Source organism: Salvia splendens, chromosome 4 (assembly GCF_004379255.2).
Source record: "Salvia splendens isolate huo1 chromosome 4, SspV2, whole genome shotgun sequence".
Classification (NCBI taxonomy): Eukaryota; Viridiplantae; Streptophyta; class Magnoliopsida; order Lamiales; family Lamiaceae; genus Salvia; species Salvia splendens.
In genome coordinates, this window is record NC_056035.1 from 7449451 (window position 1) to 7469847 (window position 20397).

The 20397-nt window shown below is 42.1% G+C and overlaps 2 protein-coding genes across 3 annotated transcripts; one reads left to right on the top strand and one right to left on the bottom strand.

Moving 5' to 3' along the window:
• The first annotated feature begins 15359 nt into the window (after positions 1-15359).
• Positions 15360-18529, top strand: LOC121798280 (pentatricopeptide repeat-containing protein At2g29760, chloroplastic-like). Of its 2 annotated transcripts, none has more exons than XM_042197196.1 (3): positions 15360-17236; positions 17568-17825; positions 18287-18529. In XM_042197196.1, the coding sequence occupies exons 1-2, from the start codon at positions 15397-15399 to the stop codon at positions 17660-17662; spliced, it is 1935 nt and encodes a 644-aa protein (XP_042053130.1). In that variant the 5' UTR covers positions 15360-15396; the 3' UTR covers positions 17663-17825; positions 18287-18529. The 2 variants fall into 2 exon arrangements, with proteins under 2 accessions (XP_042053130.1, XP_042053131.1); XM_042197197.1 differs by having other exon boundaries at positions 17710-17825.
• A 213-nt stretch (positions 18530-18742) lies between these two features.
• Positions 18743-19553, bottom strand: LOC121798282 (dehydration-responsive element-binding protein 1C-like). The gene has a single exon (XM_042197199.1). The coding sequence runs from the start codon at positions 19537-19539 to the stop codon at positions 18907-18909; it is 633 nt and encodes a 210-aa protein (XP_042053133.1). The 5' UTR covers positions 19540-19553; the 3' UTR covers positions 18743-18906.
• Between the last annotated feature and the right edge of the window lie 844 nt (positions 19554-20397).

Here is a 20397-nt window from a genome sequence, read left to right on the forward strand (position 1 = left end):
ACATCAACATCAATTTCTCTCCAATTTTCATATTCTATCTCTTCAAAAAATGTCCGGCGACGGCAATTACGGTGGTGGCGGCGCCGGAGGGTGGGATCTCAACGCGTTCGGCGATTGGGAGACCATGTACAACACACTTGGTGGTTCTGGGTCATCGACGCCGGGCACGCAGGGGTCGGCGACGCCGGGTGGGTACCAACCACCCACTTTCGATGTGGATGCCTACGCTCGAGGCTCCGGCTCGCGGCTTTCCCAGGGTTTGTCCCAGATTCGGGAGGATATCCCCGTTGAACCCACTCAGGGAGGAGGCCGAGGCGGTGGAAGCTACAGGGCTGCGTCTGAGGCACCCGAGGAGGATGAGGAGGAGGAGCCGGAGGATCTGGGCCGGCATCCCTACACCAACGAAGAAACAAAGGCGGTGTACACCGCCTGGCTCACCGTCTCATATGATCCCATCGTCGGCAACCAACAAGCCGCCAAGTGCTTCTGGGAAAAGGTCCGTGATGTCTACCACGAGACTAAGCCGAAAGGGGCCCGGAAGCGCAAATATACAATGCTTCGTGCTCACTTTGGCCGAGTTGATTTACAGGTCAAAAAATTCTGCGGGATCTACTCCACCGAAGCGGCGCACTACCAAAGCGGAGCTTCGGGCGCCGACATACTGAGGGCGGCTATGCGCGCCTTCCACCAGGACACCGGTGTACAGTTCAAATATGTTGATATTTGGCAGCTCGTCAAGGACGAGGAAAGGTGGGCCGGTGGTGTCCGCTCCAGCTCGGGATCAACCTCAAAGCGGACGAAGCACACGACGAGCGGCCAGTACTCGTCTGGTGACACCGATGCGCCCAGTGATCGTGGCACGCAGGAGGTTGGGGTTACGGCCGCCGAGTACGAGGGATCTAGCCGTGGGCGCCGTCGTCCGCAAGGGACGAAGGCGGCGAAAGCGGCTAGAGCGAGGAATGGCCGAGGAGAATCAAGCCAGTCGGCCTCGGGATCGGGCTCACAAGGAGGCTCGAACACACTTATGGTGGCGTACATAACCGCCACAATGGCGGACACTTCCCGCTTCTCGTACGCCCAATACACGGCCTGGTGGAACGGAATTGTGCATATGGCAGGACTACTTGGTCTTCCCCCTCCCCCTAAACCTCGACCGCCTCCGGAGGATGATTCGCCGGCGGAGTAGTTTTTTTATTTTCCCACGTTTAAGTTGTAATTTTTTTTAATATTGTGTGTTTTTTAATGAAGTATGTTTGTTTTTTAATAAAGTATGTTTGTTTTTTAATAAAGTGTGTTTATTTAATTTAATTTAGTTGGAAATAAAAATAAAAATTGAAATAGAATGAATAGTAATTTAAGGAACGGTTAAGGAACGGAGGGTTGCAGGTTCCGTTCCTTAGTTAAGGAATGGAGTAAAAAAGTACAGTGGGGCCCTCAAATAGTGGTTTAAGGAACGGTATAGGAACGGTATAGGAACAACGTTGTCGATGGCCTAAGCAATAAGTGATCAATTCCATGAAGTTTATAGTGTACAACAATTTAGATAGCTGATTAAGTTCATCATCCATGTGCTAAATCATCATATACACTACAAAAAAATAAAGGGGAATTAGTGATGGACTCTGAAATTTCAAGAATTAATGATGGAAAATGAATGAAAAACGTCAGTCACTAATTCGTGATAGAATATTCTGTCACTAATTTGAACTTACCAACGCAGCTGAATTTCATTTCCGTCATTGTAATTTTAGTGACGGAAGAATCCGTCACTAATATTTTTTGAGACAAGAATTTAATGACAAGTACGTTAGGCAGATCCATCACTAAAATTCTTGTCTCTAAAAAATATTAGTGACAGATTCGTCTGAAATGAAATGCAGTTGCCTTGGTAAGTTTAAATTAGTGACAGAATATTGTATCACGAATTAGTGACTGGCATTTTTCATTCATTTTCCGTCATTAATTTTTGAAATTTCAATAGCTGTCGCTAATTTCCGTCACCAATTTCTTTTTTTTTTTAGTGATATATGCATAAGTGTACTGCTTGATGAAATCTGTTGACATCTAATTTATTGTTTATATGCTTCTACGTATAATTAGTATGCGTGCATTTGCTGAAGTTGCCACACCTAATTAATTTTTAGTACTCACTTTTAAGGATAGACAAAGTCACAATTTTCTCAAACTCGTGGCGAGTCAAAATTAGACTATAAATGAGGGACAAAATTAGTATAATTTACTGAAAGAGATTGATCATAATTTAATAAAAATACTAAAAAAATTATAGTAGAAAAAATTATGTATCAACCATTTGGACCATTCTATTATAAATCACGTGTTTCTTCTGCTTGCCGCTTTTACTTAACGAAGAACTAATGGACAATTGGACATTGATTACATGCGGCTTCATATTTACCAACTTTCTTGGCGATTTTATTTAAGATTAATCATTCATAAATTGTAACGATCTAATTTAGCAGGGGATGGAATAGTTTTTCCTTTTCCAACTCGAGTTTATTTATCTTCCTCTTCCATAACTTGGCTTAATATACCCTTCAAGTAGGAATATCAACTGAACCCATATATTCCACTGATTGGTCTGAATAGTCTAACAAATTAATAGAGTTAAAGATTGAAAATTTGTAACATTGGAAAAAATTAAAATGACCTTAAACCAAATAGCCCGCGATCCGATAGGAGTGATCCTACATTAATCCAAAGCCCCATAAGATTAACCCAAAGTGAATTAATTCTCATTATTTAGTTTCCAGCTTTCATATACTAACTTTTCCTTTATTTTACATTGACAATGTATAATATTAAAAAAATGATAACTCAATTTAAAAATTGGAGTATTTAACAATCGGAAGCCAATCAGTGGCAGAGCCAGACTTTTTACAATGGGTCCAAACAACTACTTCCTCCGTCTACAAAAAATAGTCTCATTTATGGATGACACGAATTTTAATAAGAAAGTGGTAAAGTGAGAAATAGATACTAAGAAAATATATATCATTCTTTATGAATACAAATTTAAATCATTTATGCAAAATTACTAGAGACAAAATCAATAAAAAAAATACAAATTTAAATCATTTATGCAAAATTGCTAGAGACAAAATCAATAAAAAAAATAGTAATATGAGAAATGTGATTCGAACTCGATATCTCTTGAATGAGTGACCCATACACACGCCAAGTGCGCTAGCTACCGATATTATTAATGTTGCATACACGCCAAGGGCCCCCGCCCTACCGTGGCTCCGCCACTGCATGCGGCAGCGTAGAGTTGTGTTGATGGTTTGTTCGATTTTATTGTTTATTTATATTTTTTAATATGTAAGTTTTTTATTTGTCATTTTGTTTTCCTTTATCTAGTTTTTATTTAATTTAATTTTATAATATTCTATTACTAAAGTCATTAAGAGTAAAACAATATCTTTCACTAAAAAAAAGCGTTGGATAGCGACGGCGGCTGCTAGCTTAACAATTAGTAACGGAAAAATCATCAGTCACGAAATAGTGACAGATTATTCCGTTACTAAGCGAAGCATCCATCTATATTTTCTGTCATTTGGTGGGATTAATACCTTTAGTGACGGATAAATCCGTCACTAATATTTTTTATTGGCAAGTTTTTTAATGACAGATCCACTTGTCAATAAAAAGTATTAGTGAAGGATTTCTCCGTCACTAAAACTATTAATCCCACCAAATGACAGAAAATATAGATGGCTGCTTCTCTTAGTGATGGAATAACCTGTCACTATTTTGTGACTGACGCTTTTTCTGTCATTAATTGTTGAGTTAGCAACCGCCGTTACTATCTAGTGCTTTTTTTTAAGTGTTTACACAAAAAGTGAATAAAAATTAAGTATGTTTTTATATGTAATTTTATCATTTATAGCTTTTTTGTTTTTCAAAATGGCACACAGATAATTAACACTAAATTATATCCTGAAATAATCTATCACAATCCCAAGAGAGACTGCTGAACTGCAAGACCATAATTAATAAACGTCATCACCAACAGAGGTAGTAAGAGCATCAGCAATGGAGGAGTCAAAACCGCGACGCCGATTTTTCGCCGACTCCGGTTCTGACGTCGAACCATTGCGACCGGTGTCGGCGAAATCGGCGTCAATTTCGGCGTACCCATGCCGATTCGTGTGGTGACGCCGGTTCTAACGCCGATCCTCACGGCACCATTGTAGGCCCGGGATCGGCGTCAGAATTTAATTTTTTTTTTCGAAAACACTACATATACGCGCTTTGGACGTCATTTTCAGTCGCACCACTTGTTTTTACGAGTACTCTCTCAATCTTTCTTTCTGTACAAGATCAATTTAAGAAATGAGTAATGCCGGTGGTAGTGGTGGTGGTAGTGATGGGGATGCTGATGAGTACGAGCGTATGCTGAACGAAGAGCTAGATGCCTATACGAGTCGTGAGGTTAATCGATGGATGCAGAGTTATATGCAGCCGCCGGTACCTCGCCCACGACCAGTTGTCCGCCGTCGACAAGTGGTTGATCGTTATCATGTAGCTGCACATCAGCACCTGTTCACAAATTACTTCGCAGAGGAGCCGCGTTTTAACGCCAACCATTTCAGGCGTCGTTTTAGGATGAGGCTGGACTTGTTTATGCGTATTGTTAACGGTTTGGAGCAGCGATATCTGTATTTCCGCTTCAGGCACGATGCGGCTGGCAAACCCGGCCACACCCCTATTCAAAAGTGCACTGCGGCAATCAGGCAGTTGGCCTACGGCACTTCGGCAGACATGTGGGACGAATACCTCCACATCGGCGAGACGACTGCCATTGAATGTATGAAGTATTTCTATCAGGGCGTGATTGAAGTATTCGGTGATAAGTATCTCCGAAAGCCTACCCCCGAAGATTGCCAGGATCTGCTGCGGATGCACGGGGAACAGCATGGGTTCCCGGGAATGTTAGGCAGCATAGATTGTATGCATTGGGAGTGGAAGAACTGTCCCGCTGCCTGGACACGACCGGCTACAAGGGAAAGAATCCCACGATGATCCTCGAGGCCGTTGCTGATTACCGGCTGTGGATTTGGCATGCGTATTTTGGGATAGCCGGTTCGAACAACGACCTAAACGTCCTCAACTCGTCGCCCCTTATCAACGAGCAGTGCCAGGGCGTCGGTCCGGCCATCAGTTTTGTCGCCGACGGCAACCAGCATAATATGGGCTACTACTTGGCGGATGGGATATACCCTAGGTGGCTCGTCTTTGTGAAGACGATCCGGTGCGCATCAGATGCGAAGAAGGCCTACTTTGCGACGCGGCAGGAGTCGCCGCGAAAGGACGTGGAGCGCGCATTTGGTGTGCTTCAGGCGCGATGGGCTGCAGTTAAGGGACCAACTCGTTTGTGGCATATCGACTGCATTGCTGATATAATGTACGCCTGTATTATCATGCACAACATGATTGTCGAAGATGAAGGTGTACAACTGACTGATTGGGCCAATGACGATGATGAAGCCGGTCCAAGCCACGGCGTCGCCGCCGCCAACGTACGAGGTGGGGTACCTCACGATGAAGAAGCCCTCCTCCAAGCACATGCCGACATGCGTCAGACGGGGGCTCATATTCGACTCCAAAAGGATTTAATTGAAGAGTTGTGGGCGCGGAGGATTGGAAGGCATTAGGTTTTATTTAAATTTATGTAATTTTTTTAAATGTATTTTTTTTAAATTATTGTACTTTTAAAATTTTAATAGTATTATTCAATTTTCTTGTATTTATCTCATAAATTAAATTCCGTATGTTGCTACAATTGTAAATTAAATTTATATAATTGTTATTAGTGATGTGGATATGCTATGTGAGGGCTATTTGATGTCCAGTTGCATGTCCAGATGATGTGGCAGGAGGATTTTAGTGCTGGATGATGTGGCAGTGTAAAGGCTATATGAGGGCTATGGGAGGTCCTAGACCATTGTGGATGCTCTAATGAATTAGTCGTGGATTACGAAATGGTGTGAAGCCCATTTCTCAGTATGATAGAGTGACGTATATACATGGTTACCCACAACAACTCTTTCATCTAGTCTTTCTTACCTTCAAAATGTGATTCCAGTGGCTAGAAGAAAAACAACTGTCAATAATCAATCATAATTAACGAGTATTAAAAATATTAATATATGTTGTTGAATGAGAAGATATTTAAAAACTGAAAATTAAATCAAAATACTGTCATCCTTCATTCACCTTGACAGAAGCAAAAGAAGAAGGAAAAGTATTGAATTTCTTCCTCTATTATATGTACAACCTTTAAGCAATAAATAGCTCGAAGTCATGCTTTATTAATCAGTATCAAATCTATGAAAACATATTACATATATATACAGGTACATCTTCTTAACGATGGTAATTGAGAGAGGCGGAACTCATATTGATCAACATTGGGAACACAGATAATTGGGAGTAGAAGGTTCATGTATTGCTTGGTTGATTTACAATGATTTACATCCTCAATTATATAGGAATAATTAGTCACTATCTATGGAAATTGTATCAAACTATTCTAGGAAATAATATTCTTTGATATCAATTAATTATTCCCACAATCTTCTCCTCTCATTGATGCCTTTGATTGCTTCCTTGCCATACTTCGACACTCCCACTCAAGTTGAGCAACGGTATCTTCGATACTCAACTTGTCCAGAATTTCCTTGAAGACTTTCGGATGCACTGCTTTGGTTAGGATGTCTGCAAGTTGATTTTCTGACCGAACGAATGGGAACTCTATGATTCCTCCTTCGAGTTTCTCTTTGATGAAGTGGCGATCAACTTCAACATGTTTGGTTCGGTCGTGTTGTACTGGATTTTCTGCAATGTTGATTGCGGCTTTGTTGTCACAGAACAATTTACTCTTCCGTGTGGGTGGAAAGCCAATTTCTGTCAACAATCTCCTTAGCCATATGATTTCCATTAGCCCACTTTTGATTCCTTGAAATTCTGCCTCTGCGCTTGATAGAGCAACCACCTTCTGCTTCTTGCTTCTCCAAGTGACCAAGTTCCCTCCTATGAACGTGAAGTATCCCCCGGTGGATTTTCTATCAATTGGATTGCTAGCCCAGTCAGCATCAGTATATCCATCGATTTCCAGATCATCTCTTTTAGCTAGGAACACTCCATAGCCAATAGTTCCTTTTAGGTATCTCACGATCCTCAATGCAGCCTCCATATGGTCGACTTGGGGTCGGTGCATGAATTGGCTAATAATGCCGACCGCATAGGTTATGTCGGGCCTAGTGTGTGAGAGGTAGATGAGTCTCCCCACTAGCCGTTGGTATCTCTCGTGGTCTGCAAGATCAGCTCCCTCTTTCATCTTCAATCCATGATTGGGAATCATCGGAGTTTCCGCAGGCTTGCAGTCCAACAACCCAGTTTCTGCAAGAAGGTCTAGTACATACTTTTTCTGCCTTAGAAATATCCCGTGTCTGGATCTCAACACTTCAATTCCGAGGAAGTACTTTAGTGCTCCTAGATCTTTCATCTCAAATTCTTTAGCTAGATTTTCCCTCAAGTTTTGGATTTCTTCAGTATCGTCTCCGGTGATGATCATGTCGTCCACATAGATGATTAGACACGTCACTTTTCTGTCCCTTCTCTTGGTGAAGAGTGTATGATCTGAATGGCTTTGCTTAAAACCGTGTTTGAACATCGCTTGACAGAATCTCCCAAACCAGATTCTTGGGGACTGTTTTAATCCATACAGTGTCTTCCTGAGGCGACACACTTGTCCTGCTCCAAACTCTCCTGAGTATCCCGAGGGAACTTCCATATATACTTCTTTGTCTTTCTCCAATTCACCATGTAGGAATGCATTAGTTACATCAAATTGGTGTAGAGGCCAATCTTTGCAAGCTGCCACGGAAACAATGTTCGAATAGTGTCTAATTTGGCAACTGGGGAGAAGGTTTCCTCATAATCTACTCCATACACTTGTGTATATTCCTTGGCCACGAGTCTTGCCTTATATCTCTTGATTGAACCATTAGCACGCCGTTTGATAGTAAATATCCATCGACATCCAACTGGCTTTTTCCCTGTCGGTAGGGTACACTTCTCCCATGTCTCGTTCTTGATAAGAGCATCTATTTCCTTCTTCATGGCTTCTCTCCAATGTTTGTGTTTTGAGGCCTCCTCGAATGACTGTGGTATCTCTTCCTCTTCATATAGGGCGGCTTCGAATGCACAAGCCATTTCAGTAAGCTGGCCTCGAGCCATGTTCGCCACTGCATATCTAGCCTTCCTCTCTTTCCAGTCTGGAGAGTAACTCCACGGAGGAACTCCTCTTGTACTTCTGGGGGGCAATTAATATGGTTGCCATGTGTCTACCTCTTCATTGTTCCTGTCAACATTAGTATCTTCTAGTCATACATTATCCATAACTGAATTGTTTACCTCAAGACTCAAAGAAGGGGTTGACGATTGAGGAATGTCACCTAACTCCACGTCCTGTTATGTGGGATTTAATTGCCCAGCGGTACCAATACTTTCCTCTATTGGACCGACGTCTATGACAGGACTTGGCTTAGGTTGATCCTCTCCCCCTGACTGGTTTCTCCCCTGGGTAGGCATAGGTGTAGGTAGTCAATTTAGTAGGTCACTAGTGGGACTGTTGTCCGGCGAAATCTCCCACTGACTACTAGATTGGTTGTAGAAGTATTCCCCTTCCACAAAGTCACAATTCATAGTTGTGTGCATGCGATTTGTGGTTGGATTATAGCACATGTACCCTTTCTGATTTTTCCCATATCCTAAGAAGACACATTTGAGGGCACACGGTGAAAACTTAGTACGATCATGTTTAGGGATATGGACGAAAACCGAACAGCCAAAGATTCTAGGTTCAAAAGAAAGAGATGATGGTAACTCAAAATGTTTAGAGAAAATGTCATAGGGAGTTTTGAATTGGAGGATTCCAGTGGGTAGGCGGTTCATGAGGTAGATTCCAGTGGCTACGGCTTCAGGCCAGAAGGCTTTGGGTATTTTAGATTCGATTAAGAGGGCTCTGGTGATTTCAAGGATATATCTGTTTTTCCTTTCTGCTACCCCGTTCTGTTCTGGAGTGTAGGCACATGATGTTTGGTGTACTATCCCATATTCTCAAAAAAAGTCTTGCATTTTCCCATTCACAAATTCTCCCCCATTATCTGACCTAAGGATTTGGATTTTTTGGTTGTACTGGGTTTGGATAAGTGTATAGAATTCTGTGAATTTTTTGAAAACTTCAAACTTATTTTTTTTAAAATATGTCCAAGTCATACGAGAGTAATCATCCACAAACAACACGAAATAACGAAACCCCTGTCTCCCAGTAATGGGTGCGGAACCCCACACATCAAAGTGAATCAAAGTAAACGGTTTTTTCATTCTAGTATTGTTCAACTTAAAAGAGTGTCTATGGATTTTGGCCAGTAAACAAGCTTCACAATGAAAAGATTGCATAGTAGTAACTAACTTAGGATAAAGTAAACGAAGATATCCTATGGATGGATGTCCTAACCGACGATGCCAAAGCCAAGCCTGCCTGTCTGTCAGTCCGTGAGTCAGCATCACAGTACTCTGTTGGGCTATCTCATCCACATAGTACAGTATGCATCGTTCAGTGCCACGCCCAACTATCGTCCCCGTCTTGATATCCTGTAGCATACAAAATTTTGGTTGCATTAGTAATTTGCAGTTCAGTTCTTTAGTCACATGACTAATGGATAACAGTTTATGTGATAATGACAGAACATAAGGACAGTTGGACAGGTGTAAAGTAGGGGAAATATTAATCGTTCCCGCTCGCCGGACTTGCGCAAGGTCTCCACTGGCGGTTTGGACATAGGATTTTTGGGATTTTGAAATTGTTAGGAAATCCGAGGCATCAAACGACATTGTGTCGGTGGCTCCGCAATCAAATATCCATTGGATGTCTTTGGTATGTGTCTGGGAGGTAGAGGAACATGCCAGGGATTCAAAAGAGTTTCTGCATGGAATGGATGACTGAATTCCGGGTTGTTTTGGTAGCTGGGGTGTAATTTGTAATGTTTTGGCTGTGTTGGGGTTATTTTGAGAGTTGGGAAATTTTCTAGGTGGATTTTGAGATTTATCAAAGTTCTGGGGTGCTTTCTGGTATGTTTGGGATAAATGGGGTCATTTTTGGAATTTACACTTGTCTGTGGGTGGTATATAGGATTCAGAGAGGAGCTGGGGTGGTTTATGGAATATAAGGATTTTTGGTGGGTGAAAGTTGGATTTCGGAAGTTGGGGGTATTTAATATGAAATCCCTCTCTCCCTCGGAAACCCTAGCCGCCTGGGAGACCTTGGCGCCGCCGGCCTCCCTTCTGATTTGCGTCTCGGCTGCCGACGTCCGACCGCTGTCGGAGGTAGACGCTGATTTCATACCTTCCCACCACGTCTTAGCCATCGATATCGATGCCACTACCCCTGTTTCGTCGTTGCTTCCCTTGGTTCTGTCCCCTTCGATTGCGGTTGACGGAGGCGCGATGCTGCCCACCGGAGGATTTTCGGTGTAGGTAGCTCGCTCTCCAACAGCCACGGACGCTCGGCCTGAGCTTCCTCCTCGGTTTGCATTCCGGTTATCCCTTGATTTCTTCATCTCCTCCCACCACTCCGGATACCCGTGTAACAGGAAACATGTATCCTTGGTATGTTTCTTCCCCCCGCAATGTCTGTGCAGGTTCGATACTTGGAACGGATATGCGCCGCTTCCGTATGTAGTGGCCAGACCGTCCCATAGATCCCTGGCCGTCTTGTACTGTGAAACTTCATTCACGAGACTAGCCTCGATGTTGTTTAAAGGTCGGGAAAGGTATTTTCCGGACAATGATGATATTTTTCTGAGTCCCAAGCAAGAACAACCTGCTCTGATACCATCTTAACGATGGTAATCGAGAGGCGGAACTCGTATTGATCGACATTGGGGAACACAGAGAATTGAGAGTAGAAGGTTCGTGTGTTGCTTGGTTGATTTACAATGATTTACATCCTCAATTATATAGGAATAATTAGTCACTATCTATGGAAATTGTATCAAATTATTCTAGAAAATATTTTCTTTGATATCAATTAATTATTCCCACAATCTTCTCCTCCAACTGATGCCTATGATTGCTTTCCTTGGCATACTTCGACACATCTATATATTGAGTGGTGTGTGCTTTTGCTTTACATTTACATGTGAGTGAGAGGCACAATCTTGATGACAAGGCCGGGAAAAACATCATCCGGATCTGGAATATGCGGATTCCTCTCGACTAAGTAAGGATCGCCGCACTTGTCGCTGATAGTGTGTAGGGTTTCCCCTTCTCCAACAACGTATATCTCGTCGCACGGCTTCTCCACCAGCCACTGCCCCCTTCCTCTCACCGCCGCTTCCGAATTCGTCGTTAGGAGAAAATAATTTTGATGACTTCAATTAATCGAATTAGGGTATTGGTGAGTGGGATTATATAGATGGTCCAATCTAAGCAGCACTTTGGTGTGGTGAAGTTCATTATTTTACTAATTTGATTTCATTATGTTTGTGTGCTACAAGAAGTCACAATTGTGATATTGATTGTTGGTACTCCAATATATAGTAATTGGAAATATGTTAGGTGTGAAGCATCTATAGACACCGACTCGATCCAAGAGTGCCTTCAAATTATTAATATTGATTTCATTTGAAGGAAAGTTTGGTCAAGTAGGTTAAGTAGTAGTATTAGTTACTATAAGGTAAGCTTTCATTCTTTAAAAGTTGCTATTTGTAATTTTTGTTTTTTATTTTGCCATAGGAAGTGCACGTAGAAATTACATCTTATCTTGAAATTAGTATAAGAGATATTGGATCTCGATCTGGGATCTTATCACCCTTAACCATAATTGTCTTTGCTTTCATTTTTCATTTTGGTTTCCATTTTCAGTTCGAAAGAATCTAAGGTCATCAACTCGAAGGGGCAAGTTATAATTTCCCATAAATTCTTCAGAATTGGCTGTTGAGTAATTATTTGGTGAGATGGGGATGTGGAAACCGCTTGATATATTAATCATGTCAAATTAGAATTTTATTATGAACATTAATCAACTGCACGATCAACCACTCAACCTCAGCTTGTTTCCACCTTAATTTCAGTGTGGCGGTAGACATGTCATGTTCAATCTTCTACGGTTGATATTTTGTACATTTTTGTAGTTGTGATAGCATCCACTACGCTGTCTCCTCACCGTTCCTTAACCGTCCCTTAAAACTACTATTTGAGGGCCCCACTGTACTTTATTCCCCCATCCCTTAACTAAGGGATGGGAACCTGCAACGCTCCGTCCCTTAACCGTCCCTTATTCCGTCCCTTAAATTACTATTCATTCAATTTCATTTTTTTTTCCAACACAATTCAATTAAAACAAACACACTTCATTAAAATTAAAATAACATTACAGCATAAAATAAAAATACAACTTAAAATTAAAAATATATATAATTAAAATCTTAAAAAAATAAAAATGACATAATTTAAAATACAATTTTATATGGACATCCTTGATTGTTTTATGTTTCACTTTCGATGTGGGACAAAATCATTCTTGGATGTCTCTATAAAAGAGAAACAACCAAGGATGATTTTGTCCCACATCGAAAGTGAAACATAAAACATTCAAGGATGTCTCTACAAAAGAAGAACAACCAAGAATGATTTTGTCCCACATCGAAAGTGGAACATAAAACATTCAAGGTTGTCTCTATAAAAGAGAAACAACCAAGAATGACTTTGTCCCACATCGAAAGTGAAACATAAAACATTCAAGGTTGAAGCAACCAAGAATGACTTTGTCCCACATCGAAAGTGAAACATAAAACATTCAAGGTTGTCTCTATAAAAGAGAAGCAACCATGAATGACTTTGTCCCACATCGAAAGTGGAACATAAAACATTCAAGATTGTCTCTATAAAAGAGAAGTAACCAAGAATGAGTTTCATAAATTCGCAAGCCCATCAAATATATGTGTGCTATTATGAATTTCTTATATTTATTTATTTGTAAAAATTGTTTTTAAATATTAAAACAATTTTTATAAATAAAAAGTATTTTTTTTTTAAATTTGATTTTTTTTAAAAAAATTGATTTATTGCGTCAGCGTGACGACGCCCACTCGCGGGCTGGCTAGTGGGCGTCACGCATGGCGCAGGGGCGCGCCACGGCGCGTGGCGTGACAGCTCGTCCCGTGTCTCGCAGGCACGGGCGTGGGACGGGACGGGACGGCGTGTCGCAACGCGTCGCGCGAGCGTTCCGTCCCTCCGCGACGGAATGCGGGACGGTAGCGTGCCGCGTAGTGGATGCCCTGATGTTGATTTGGTTGAGTGATGGTTTGATTATATACTTTATTTTTTACAATTTATCGTTTTTATTTAAGCCCCTAAGGGCATTAGCAATGGGGCGCCCTAAGGCGCGCCCTAAGGCGCGCCCTATGGCGCGCCACGTCAGCAGTTTTATCCTCCTACCTCCCCACCTGCAGTGGGGCGCCCTAAGGCGCGCCCTAAGGCGCGCCCTATGGCGCGCCACATCATCATTTTATTTATTTGTTTAATTGATTTAAATGTTTTCAACTAACAATTAATAACGAGTAAATAAAAAGGTCGAAATAACAAACGGGGACACATTAATAAAAAAAGAAGTTACACCGTTCAACTTACAAAAAAAAAAACTAAGTCGGTGCAATTCCCAACTTCCGACGCAGTTCATCTATCAATGCCCGGAGGTATTCGGCTTCGTCGGGGTCGGTACACTTCTTGAGGGCCTTGTGCGTCTCCAACAACGTCCTCGCCATCGACGCTGTCGCCAACGACGAATACACTTCGGCTGCCTGGGGCGGGAGCATTTCCGGGAGCGGAGGTGGGGTTGCAGCGGTCGAGGATGAGGTCGCGGCCGCCTTCCCTTTGGCCTTCGCAGCCTTGACGCCGGGAGGACGTCGGGAGGACATCGGTGTGCCGGAACCGCTGTCGTCCACGTACAACCGGTTGAGGTCAACCGGTTGATTGCCGCTGCCGCTGCTCGTGTAACCACCAACTTCGGTGGTCTTCATCCTCTTTGGCGCACTAGTGTGCAGAATTCCACCTTGGAATTTCTGCTTGTCCCTCAAAAGCGTCCAGATGGCCTCGTGCTTGAACTCGCCGAACATCGACCGGTACGACAATATCGCTTTAGCACGCACGTCTTCCCAGCTCTCGCCGCTCCCCTGTGCCCGCGCGCACTTCTCGAACTCCGCCGCGTACAAGTTCACTTGCTTCTTCACTTGATCCCAGTGCTTGCGGAGTTGCTCACGCTTGCGCTTGTACGCGTTCGGCGGCTTGGCCGCATTGTAGAGGTCGGCGATGCGCTCCCAGTACGCGAACTGCCTCTGGTTGTTCGCGAATATCGGATCTTCCGATATATCTACCCAACACCGGGCCAAAATGAGAGTTTCCTCGTCGGTGTAGTTTGTACGACCGGGGGCGTACTCATCGCAATCACCGGGAGGCGGCAACTTCTGCGCCCGCTGCCGGTTCCGCTTCTTTTTGGCTGGGGCGGAAGCGGTCGCGGCGGGGTCGGGATCGGCCGCTGCGGCGTCACGTCGGGAGGGGGCGACTGGTCGGGTTGGAGACGGCTCCATGTCCGACAACCCATACGAGTCCGTACTGAAATCGGGATCGTATTGGGCGTTGGTGTCGAACGAACGATATTGGCCGGGTTCTGTACCCGGCCAACGCGCATCTCCACTAAACATAGGACTATTTGGACTTGAAGCCATTTCGTAGTAATTATGTAAATGTAAGTTTCGAAAGTGAAATTGTGAAATGAAATGTAAAACGAATGAACTCTATTTATAAAACAACCAAACCGCGTGCCATCGTCCGCGACCTATCGTCCGTGTACGCCACAATGGGGAGGACGATGGCGCGCCCTTAGTATCGGCCGCGACGATCGTCCGCGACCTATCGTCCGTATCCGCAATGGGCGCGGACGATCGATGGCGCGGACGATGCGCGCCATCGGGCGTGCCATCGTCCGCCCATTGCGGATGGCCTAATAACCTTGGTTGAGTAGTGGTTTGATTATATGGTGATTATTTCTACGTCATGTGGGCAGGAATAAGTGGCCACTAACCAGTATTAGTGAGTGAGATAAAAACAAAAATTGTTGTCTTAAATAATTTAGGTTATGAAATATCTCACTCTTATATTTTGATTTTAATCTTTTTGAGCTTTTTATCACATAAATTTGTAGTATCTAATTATTTGTTTTTATTGTTATTTTTATGGAGTATTTATTGCTTCTATCTAGTGATATTTTAAATCGCACGCTTACCAAATCAGCTAAAGGTACATGTTGCTATGCAAAATGTACAGCCACTAACTCTAGAAGTCTGTTCCCTTGTGATGAAACTCGCGGCAGTCTGTTCCCGCCGCTTCTCCACCTCGAACATCACCAAGTCCAATCCATTTTACGGCAACCGGATCGTCCATGAACGAATCAGGGAGCTGCACGCGCACCTTGTCCGTACCCACCATCACAGGAACTCGAATGCAATGTCACCAGTCATCAAATCCTACGCCCTTTCTCAAATATCTATCCATAAAGCAGGTTCCTCTTTTAACGATATCGACCAACCCACACTGCCCATCTGGAATCACATGATACGCGGTCACTCCGCAGGCGACACCCCTGTTGCTGCACTCCACATGTTTGGTAAAATGCATCACTCAGGATTGCGTGGTGATAATCTCACTTTTATATTTCTGTGCAAAGCTTGTGCTAGGGTTTTGGATTTTACATTCGGGGAAATGGTCCATGTTCATATTTTTAAACTTGGGTTCGAGTCGTATCTCTATGTGTGCAACGCTTTGATTCATATGTACGGTTTTTGTGGTGAATTGTTTTATTCGAGAAGAGTGTTTGATGAAATGGGTGATAAGGACTTGGTTTCTTGGAACTCTATCATCTGTTCGTACAGTCAATGCGCGAATTATTATGAGGTTTTGGGCCTTTTTGATGCGATGGTAGTGGAAAATGTGAAGGCTGATGCTGTGACTTTGGTAAAAGTTGTTTTAGCTTGTAACCATTTAGGTGCGTGGAAATTTTTGGATTATGTGGTGGAGTATATAGAGAATAATCGTGTTCATATTGATGTGTACTTGGGAAATACACTGATTAATGTATATGGAAGGCGCGGTTTGATTGGATTCGCTCGAAGGATTTTTGACAGGATGACTGTAAGGAATGTGGTTTCTTGGAATGTGATGGTTATTGCGACTGCCAAATCGGGCGATTTAGCTGCAGCCAGGAAAATCTTCAGTGAAATGCCGGAGAGAGATGTGATTTCGTGGACTTCCATGATCACCGGATACGCTCAGGGCAACCAACATGATGATGCTATCAGTCTTTTAAAAGAGATGATGGTAGCAAAGGCCATTCCCGATAAAATCACAGTAGCGACAGTGCTATCTTCCTGTGCGCGTCTAGGGAGGCTTGAGATGGGTCGGGCTATTCATGATTACGTGATCAATGAGAGTGTTGAATCAGATATCTATGTTGAGAATGCTCTTATAGACATGTATTGCAAATGTGGATCTGTTGAAGAGGCAATGGAGGTGTTTGATGAGATGAAAGTGAAGGACTCTGTGTCGTGGAGTTCGGTCATCACTGGTCTTGCTGTGAATGGAAATTCTGGCCGCGCTCTTCAATTATTCATGGAAATGTCGAGAGGAGGAGGATTAAGACCGACCCATGGAGCTTTTGTTGGGGTGCTGCTGGCTTGCGTCCATTCGGGTTTGGTGGAGAAAGGGTTGGAATTTTTCTGCAGTATGCAAAAGGATCATGGATTGGCACCGGAAATGACACACTACGGGTGTGTCGTGGATCTTTTATGTCGGTCTGGCGACCTTAGTAGGGCGTATGAATTCATAAGGAAGATGCCTATAGTTCCCAGTGCTGCAGTGTGGATGATATTATTGAGTGCTTGTAAAACTCATGGTAATCTGGTTTTAGCAAGAATTGCTTCTGAGAAGCTTCTGGAATTGGATCCGGGTAATGGTGCAAACTATGTGCTCTCATCCAACTCATATGCCAGTGCAGAGAGATGGGATGATGCTATAAAAGTGAGGGAACTGATGGGCAGCAGGGACATCCCCAAGCCGGTAGGTTGGAGTTGTGTAGGAACCAACCACATTCCGAGTAAGTGTCTTCTTTAAAAATTATAAAGAATTAGGATACGAACTAGTCATTCTGGCCCTGTAGTCAATACACATTTTAGTTGTTTGGTGTTTCATGTACATAATTAAGGATGAGAAGATGAAAAAACTATTTAGTTGTCTGGTATCATTCGTAGTATGTCAACTAGTCTCCAAGGCCCTTGTCTTTCCTGCATCCCACTAACTCTAAGCGAATTTGACGAAGATCTTGAACTAAATCTTCACCACTTTACATCCAATTGCTTGTTTTAGCAATCAACCCGTATTCAGTAGGTACCAAATCCATTAAACAAAAAACTCCATTTTTAATGCAGAAATAAACTATCATCTACTTATCACAAAGAAAGGCAAAGGGCACAAATTTATTACTATTTCTCTTTCCTTATTGATCAAATTAATAAGAACATGAGAAACAGCGGCAGTATATCAAGTCTTGTTGTGTGTGTCTGTTTGAAGCTGAACAAAGCAGCTAATCTCATGGCCCCAAGTTGGATCCTTCCTTTTGCGGTTGCTCTATCCTGCTTCTTTGGATTGCTTTGAGAGAGCCCCGGCGATGCCAATTCTGTTTACCAGTAAGCTTTTTTTAGATTGTTGTTTTTTATTATGTGAAAAGCATTATTCTCTTATCACAAGTTCTTCAAATTACGTGATATTAAAACAATTAAATAGTGTTGCTAGACTAATGGCAGTTGGACTTATGTCTTCTGCAGCATAACTTTCCTCATGTTCAGAACTTTGGATTGAACTGTCGATTCTACAGTAGGATTTGTTTGGTTATTTAATTTCTTTCAGAATGATATAGCGCATAATTTCTCAGAACTTTCTAGAAAATCGGATTGATGTAGGCTTAGTGGTTAAAAATAATAGTCTGGAGTTGAGATGCTTCTTCGGAAAGGAGGGTGATGGCACGTTCTAGATTAACTGGCTGACTTAGCTGTAAAATTCCGTGCCTCACCTATTAATAGCTTTTTATATTTTGATGTGGTTCAATGAATTTATTTGTATTTGGTTTAAAAATTTGAATAACTGCTAGGGCTTGTGTTTGGCAATGCGAGAAGACTGGATGCGTGAGGGAACATTACAGGGATATTCCCCTTTCTAGCTACAATACGAGCTTTTTAAGTAAGAGTTGAGGAGGCAATGAGGGTCATGATCGCAGCTCCAGTATTTGGTATTCTAACAATCCACATCTGTTTATGAACTTGTATGAGTTTGACTATGGTAAGCACACTGCAAAGCTCTTCTTGTTAAATGAATCATACTTCAGTTTGTGCTATGTAGATTATCAGTTAAGTAAACAAAGGTAATCTTGGTAGCACTTCCAGATGAAGAAGTTTCTATATTTTAGCCTTTCATTATGTTTGCACCATCACAAAAATTGGAGTATTTCTAAATTCTTCCTCCTATGCATGACACGTTCGTGGACCGGCTTTCATTGTTCTTTTTGACTTTTTCCTCATATAGTGCTATGAAAATTTCATAACCTTGATTTCAAAAAATAGGAATGAACCATGGATTCCTTAAATTGGTCTTATTTGTGATCACTTTTTACATTTGTAAGTACTTTCCAGAAAAAAAGTGGAGTGCGAATTCTAATAATATTACCTAATCAAACACACCATGATACGCAAATATGGCTATGCTACATTGCTACTAGAAAGAATAACTCCAGAGTGCCACATCAGCACCGAATTCCACGTCATGATAGTAGATAGGAGGAGGAGGCGGCGGCGGCAGCATCAGCCCCTCAGCCATATCCGCCACCAATCCATGCATCCCAAACACTTGCTCCTCATCATCATACATAAGCCACGGCTGCTCCGCAGACGCTTCACTGGCCACCTCAGCCGGCTGATCAGAGCAGCACGCCTCAGCTGCCTCCATTGCCGCCTTCCGAATGTCCTGAGCACTCAACGATGCCGGAACCGGCAGCCGCCAGGTGGAGTCCGCGAAGTTGAGGCAAGCCGACCGCCCTCTCAAGGCGATCGCTGCAACGTCGTGAGCACGGGCGGCCATCTCGGCGGTGGCGAAGGTCCCGAGCCAGATTCTTGACTTCTTGTTGGGCTCTCTGAGCTCGCAGACCCACTTTCCGGAGTCACGGCGACGCACGCCGCGGTAGACTGGGTGGCGTGTCTCTCGGAACTTCTTCCGGCCGGCCCGCTTCTTGGGGCTGTTGGAAGCTAGATTTAGTTGATCATCTGAGACTGAGAAATGGTTCATCAAAAAGCAGTGAGTCGAAGAAATTGAGGTGTGTTTTTCAGTTGTTTCAGTTTGTGTGATACTCATACTCCTACTTTATAAATTAGTTACACACGGACTCGGAGATGTGGATTTAAGATGCCAGGCTGGAGGAAGAAGAGAAGAAAAAGGGTAGTGAAGTGTAGTGACAGCTGTTTCTTTTTCATAATTTTGAACTAGTCTATTTCACCACGTGTAACACTCTTAACTAAGACTAAACTTGTTCTGACTATGACATTTTCCCAAATCCAAAAAGGGTAAAGCTACGTTAACGTTGCTGGCCATAAATGGCATTTCAGTAAATATAGGTATATTTAGATATTAATAATTTAATTGTCTCAGTTAATGCTTAATTCAATTGACAATACTACCCTTAGTCTTTAATTGTAGTTTCTTTTTAATTTATTTATTCCATTCTTTTTTTTTGAGTAATTTGTTACTCAACTTTTTTACTACTTTGTTTTTATTTTTATTATGGTATAGCATATTTAGGAATAAAGAGGGAGAAATTAGTGAGTAGATTGTGATGACTATGTGGAATTACATTTCCTTATTAGTGAGTAGTTTGTGATATAGTAACATCAAGGTTAAATATATATACATATACAATTCAAATAGTTATACTATAGATTAATTTACTGTTAATTTATAGTGAAATTGATACAATAATAATAACAATAATAATAATTTGTCAAAATAATTCAAATATAATTATTTACTATATTTTAAAATTTATAATTAATTTTAAATATAATATATATTCAAATAATTGCTTTTATATCAATACACTGTTGTATTTACATGTAGTACTGGTTTTACCACTCGTGCTATGCACGGGACAAAAGATTTTTAAATAATAAAGATATATTAATAGCTAAATATATTAAAATAAAGTATATAAAGTAA

Coding starts and splice junctions, on each gene's coding strand:
- LOC121798280 (XM_042197196.1), top strand. CDS start 15,397: ATGCAAAATGTACAGCCACTAACTCTAGAAGTCTGTTCCCTTGTGATG. Junction 17,237..17,567: donor AGGAACCAACCACATTCCGA/GTAAGTGTCTTC, acceptor TTTTTAATGCAG/AAATAAACTATCATCTACTT.
- LOC121798282 (XM_042197199.1), bottom strand. CDS start 19,539: ATGAGTATCACACAAACTGAAACAACTGAAAAACACACCTCAATTTCT.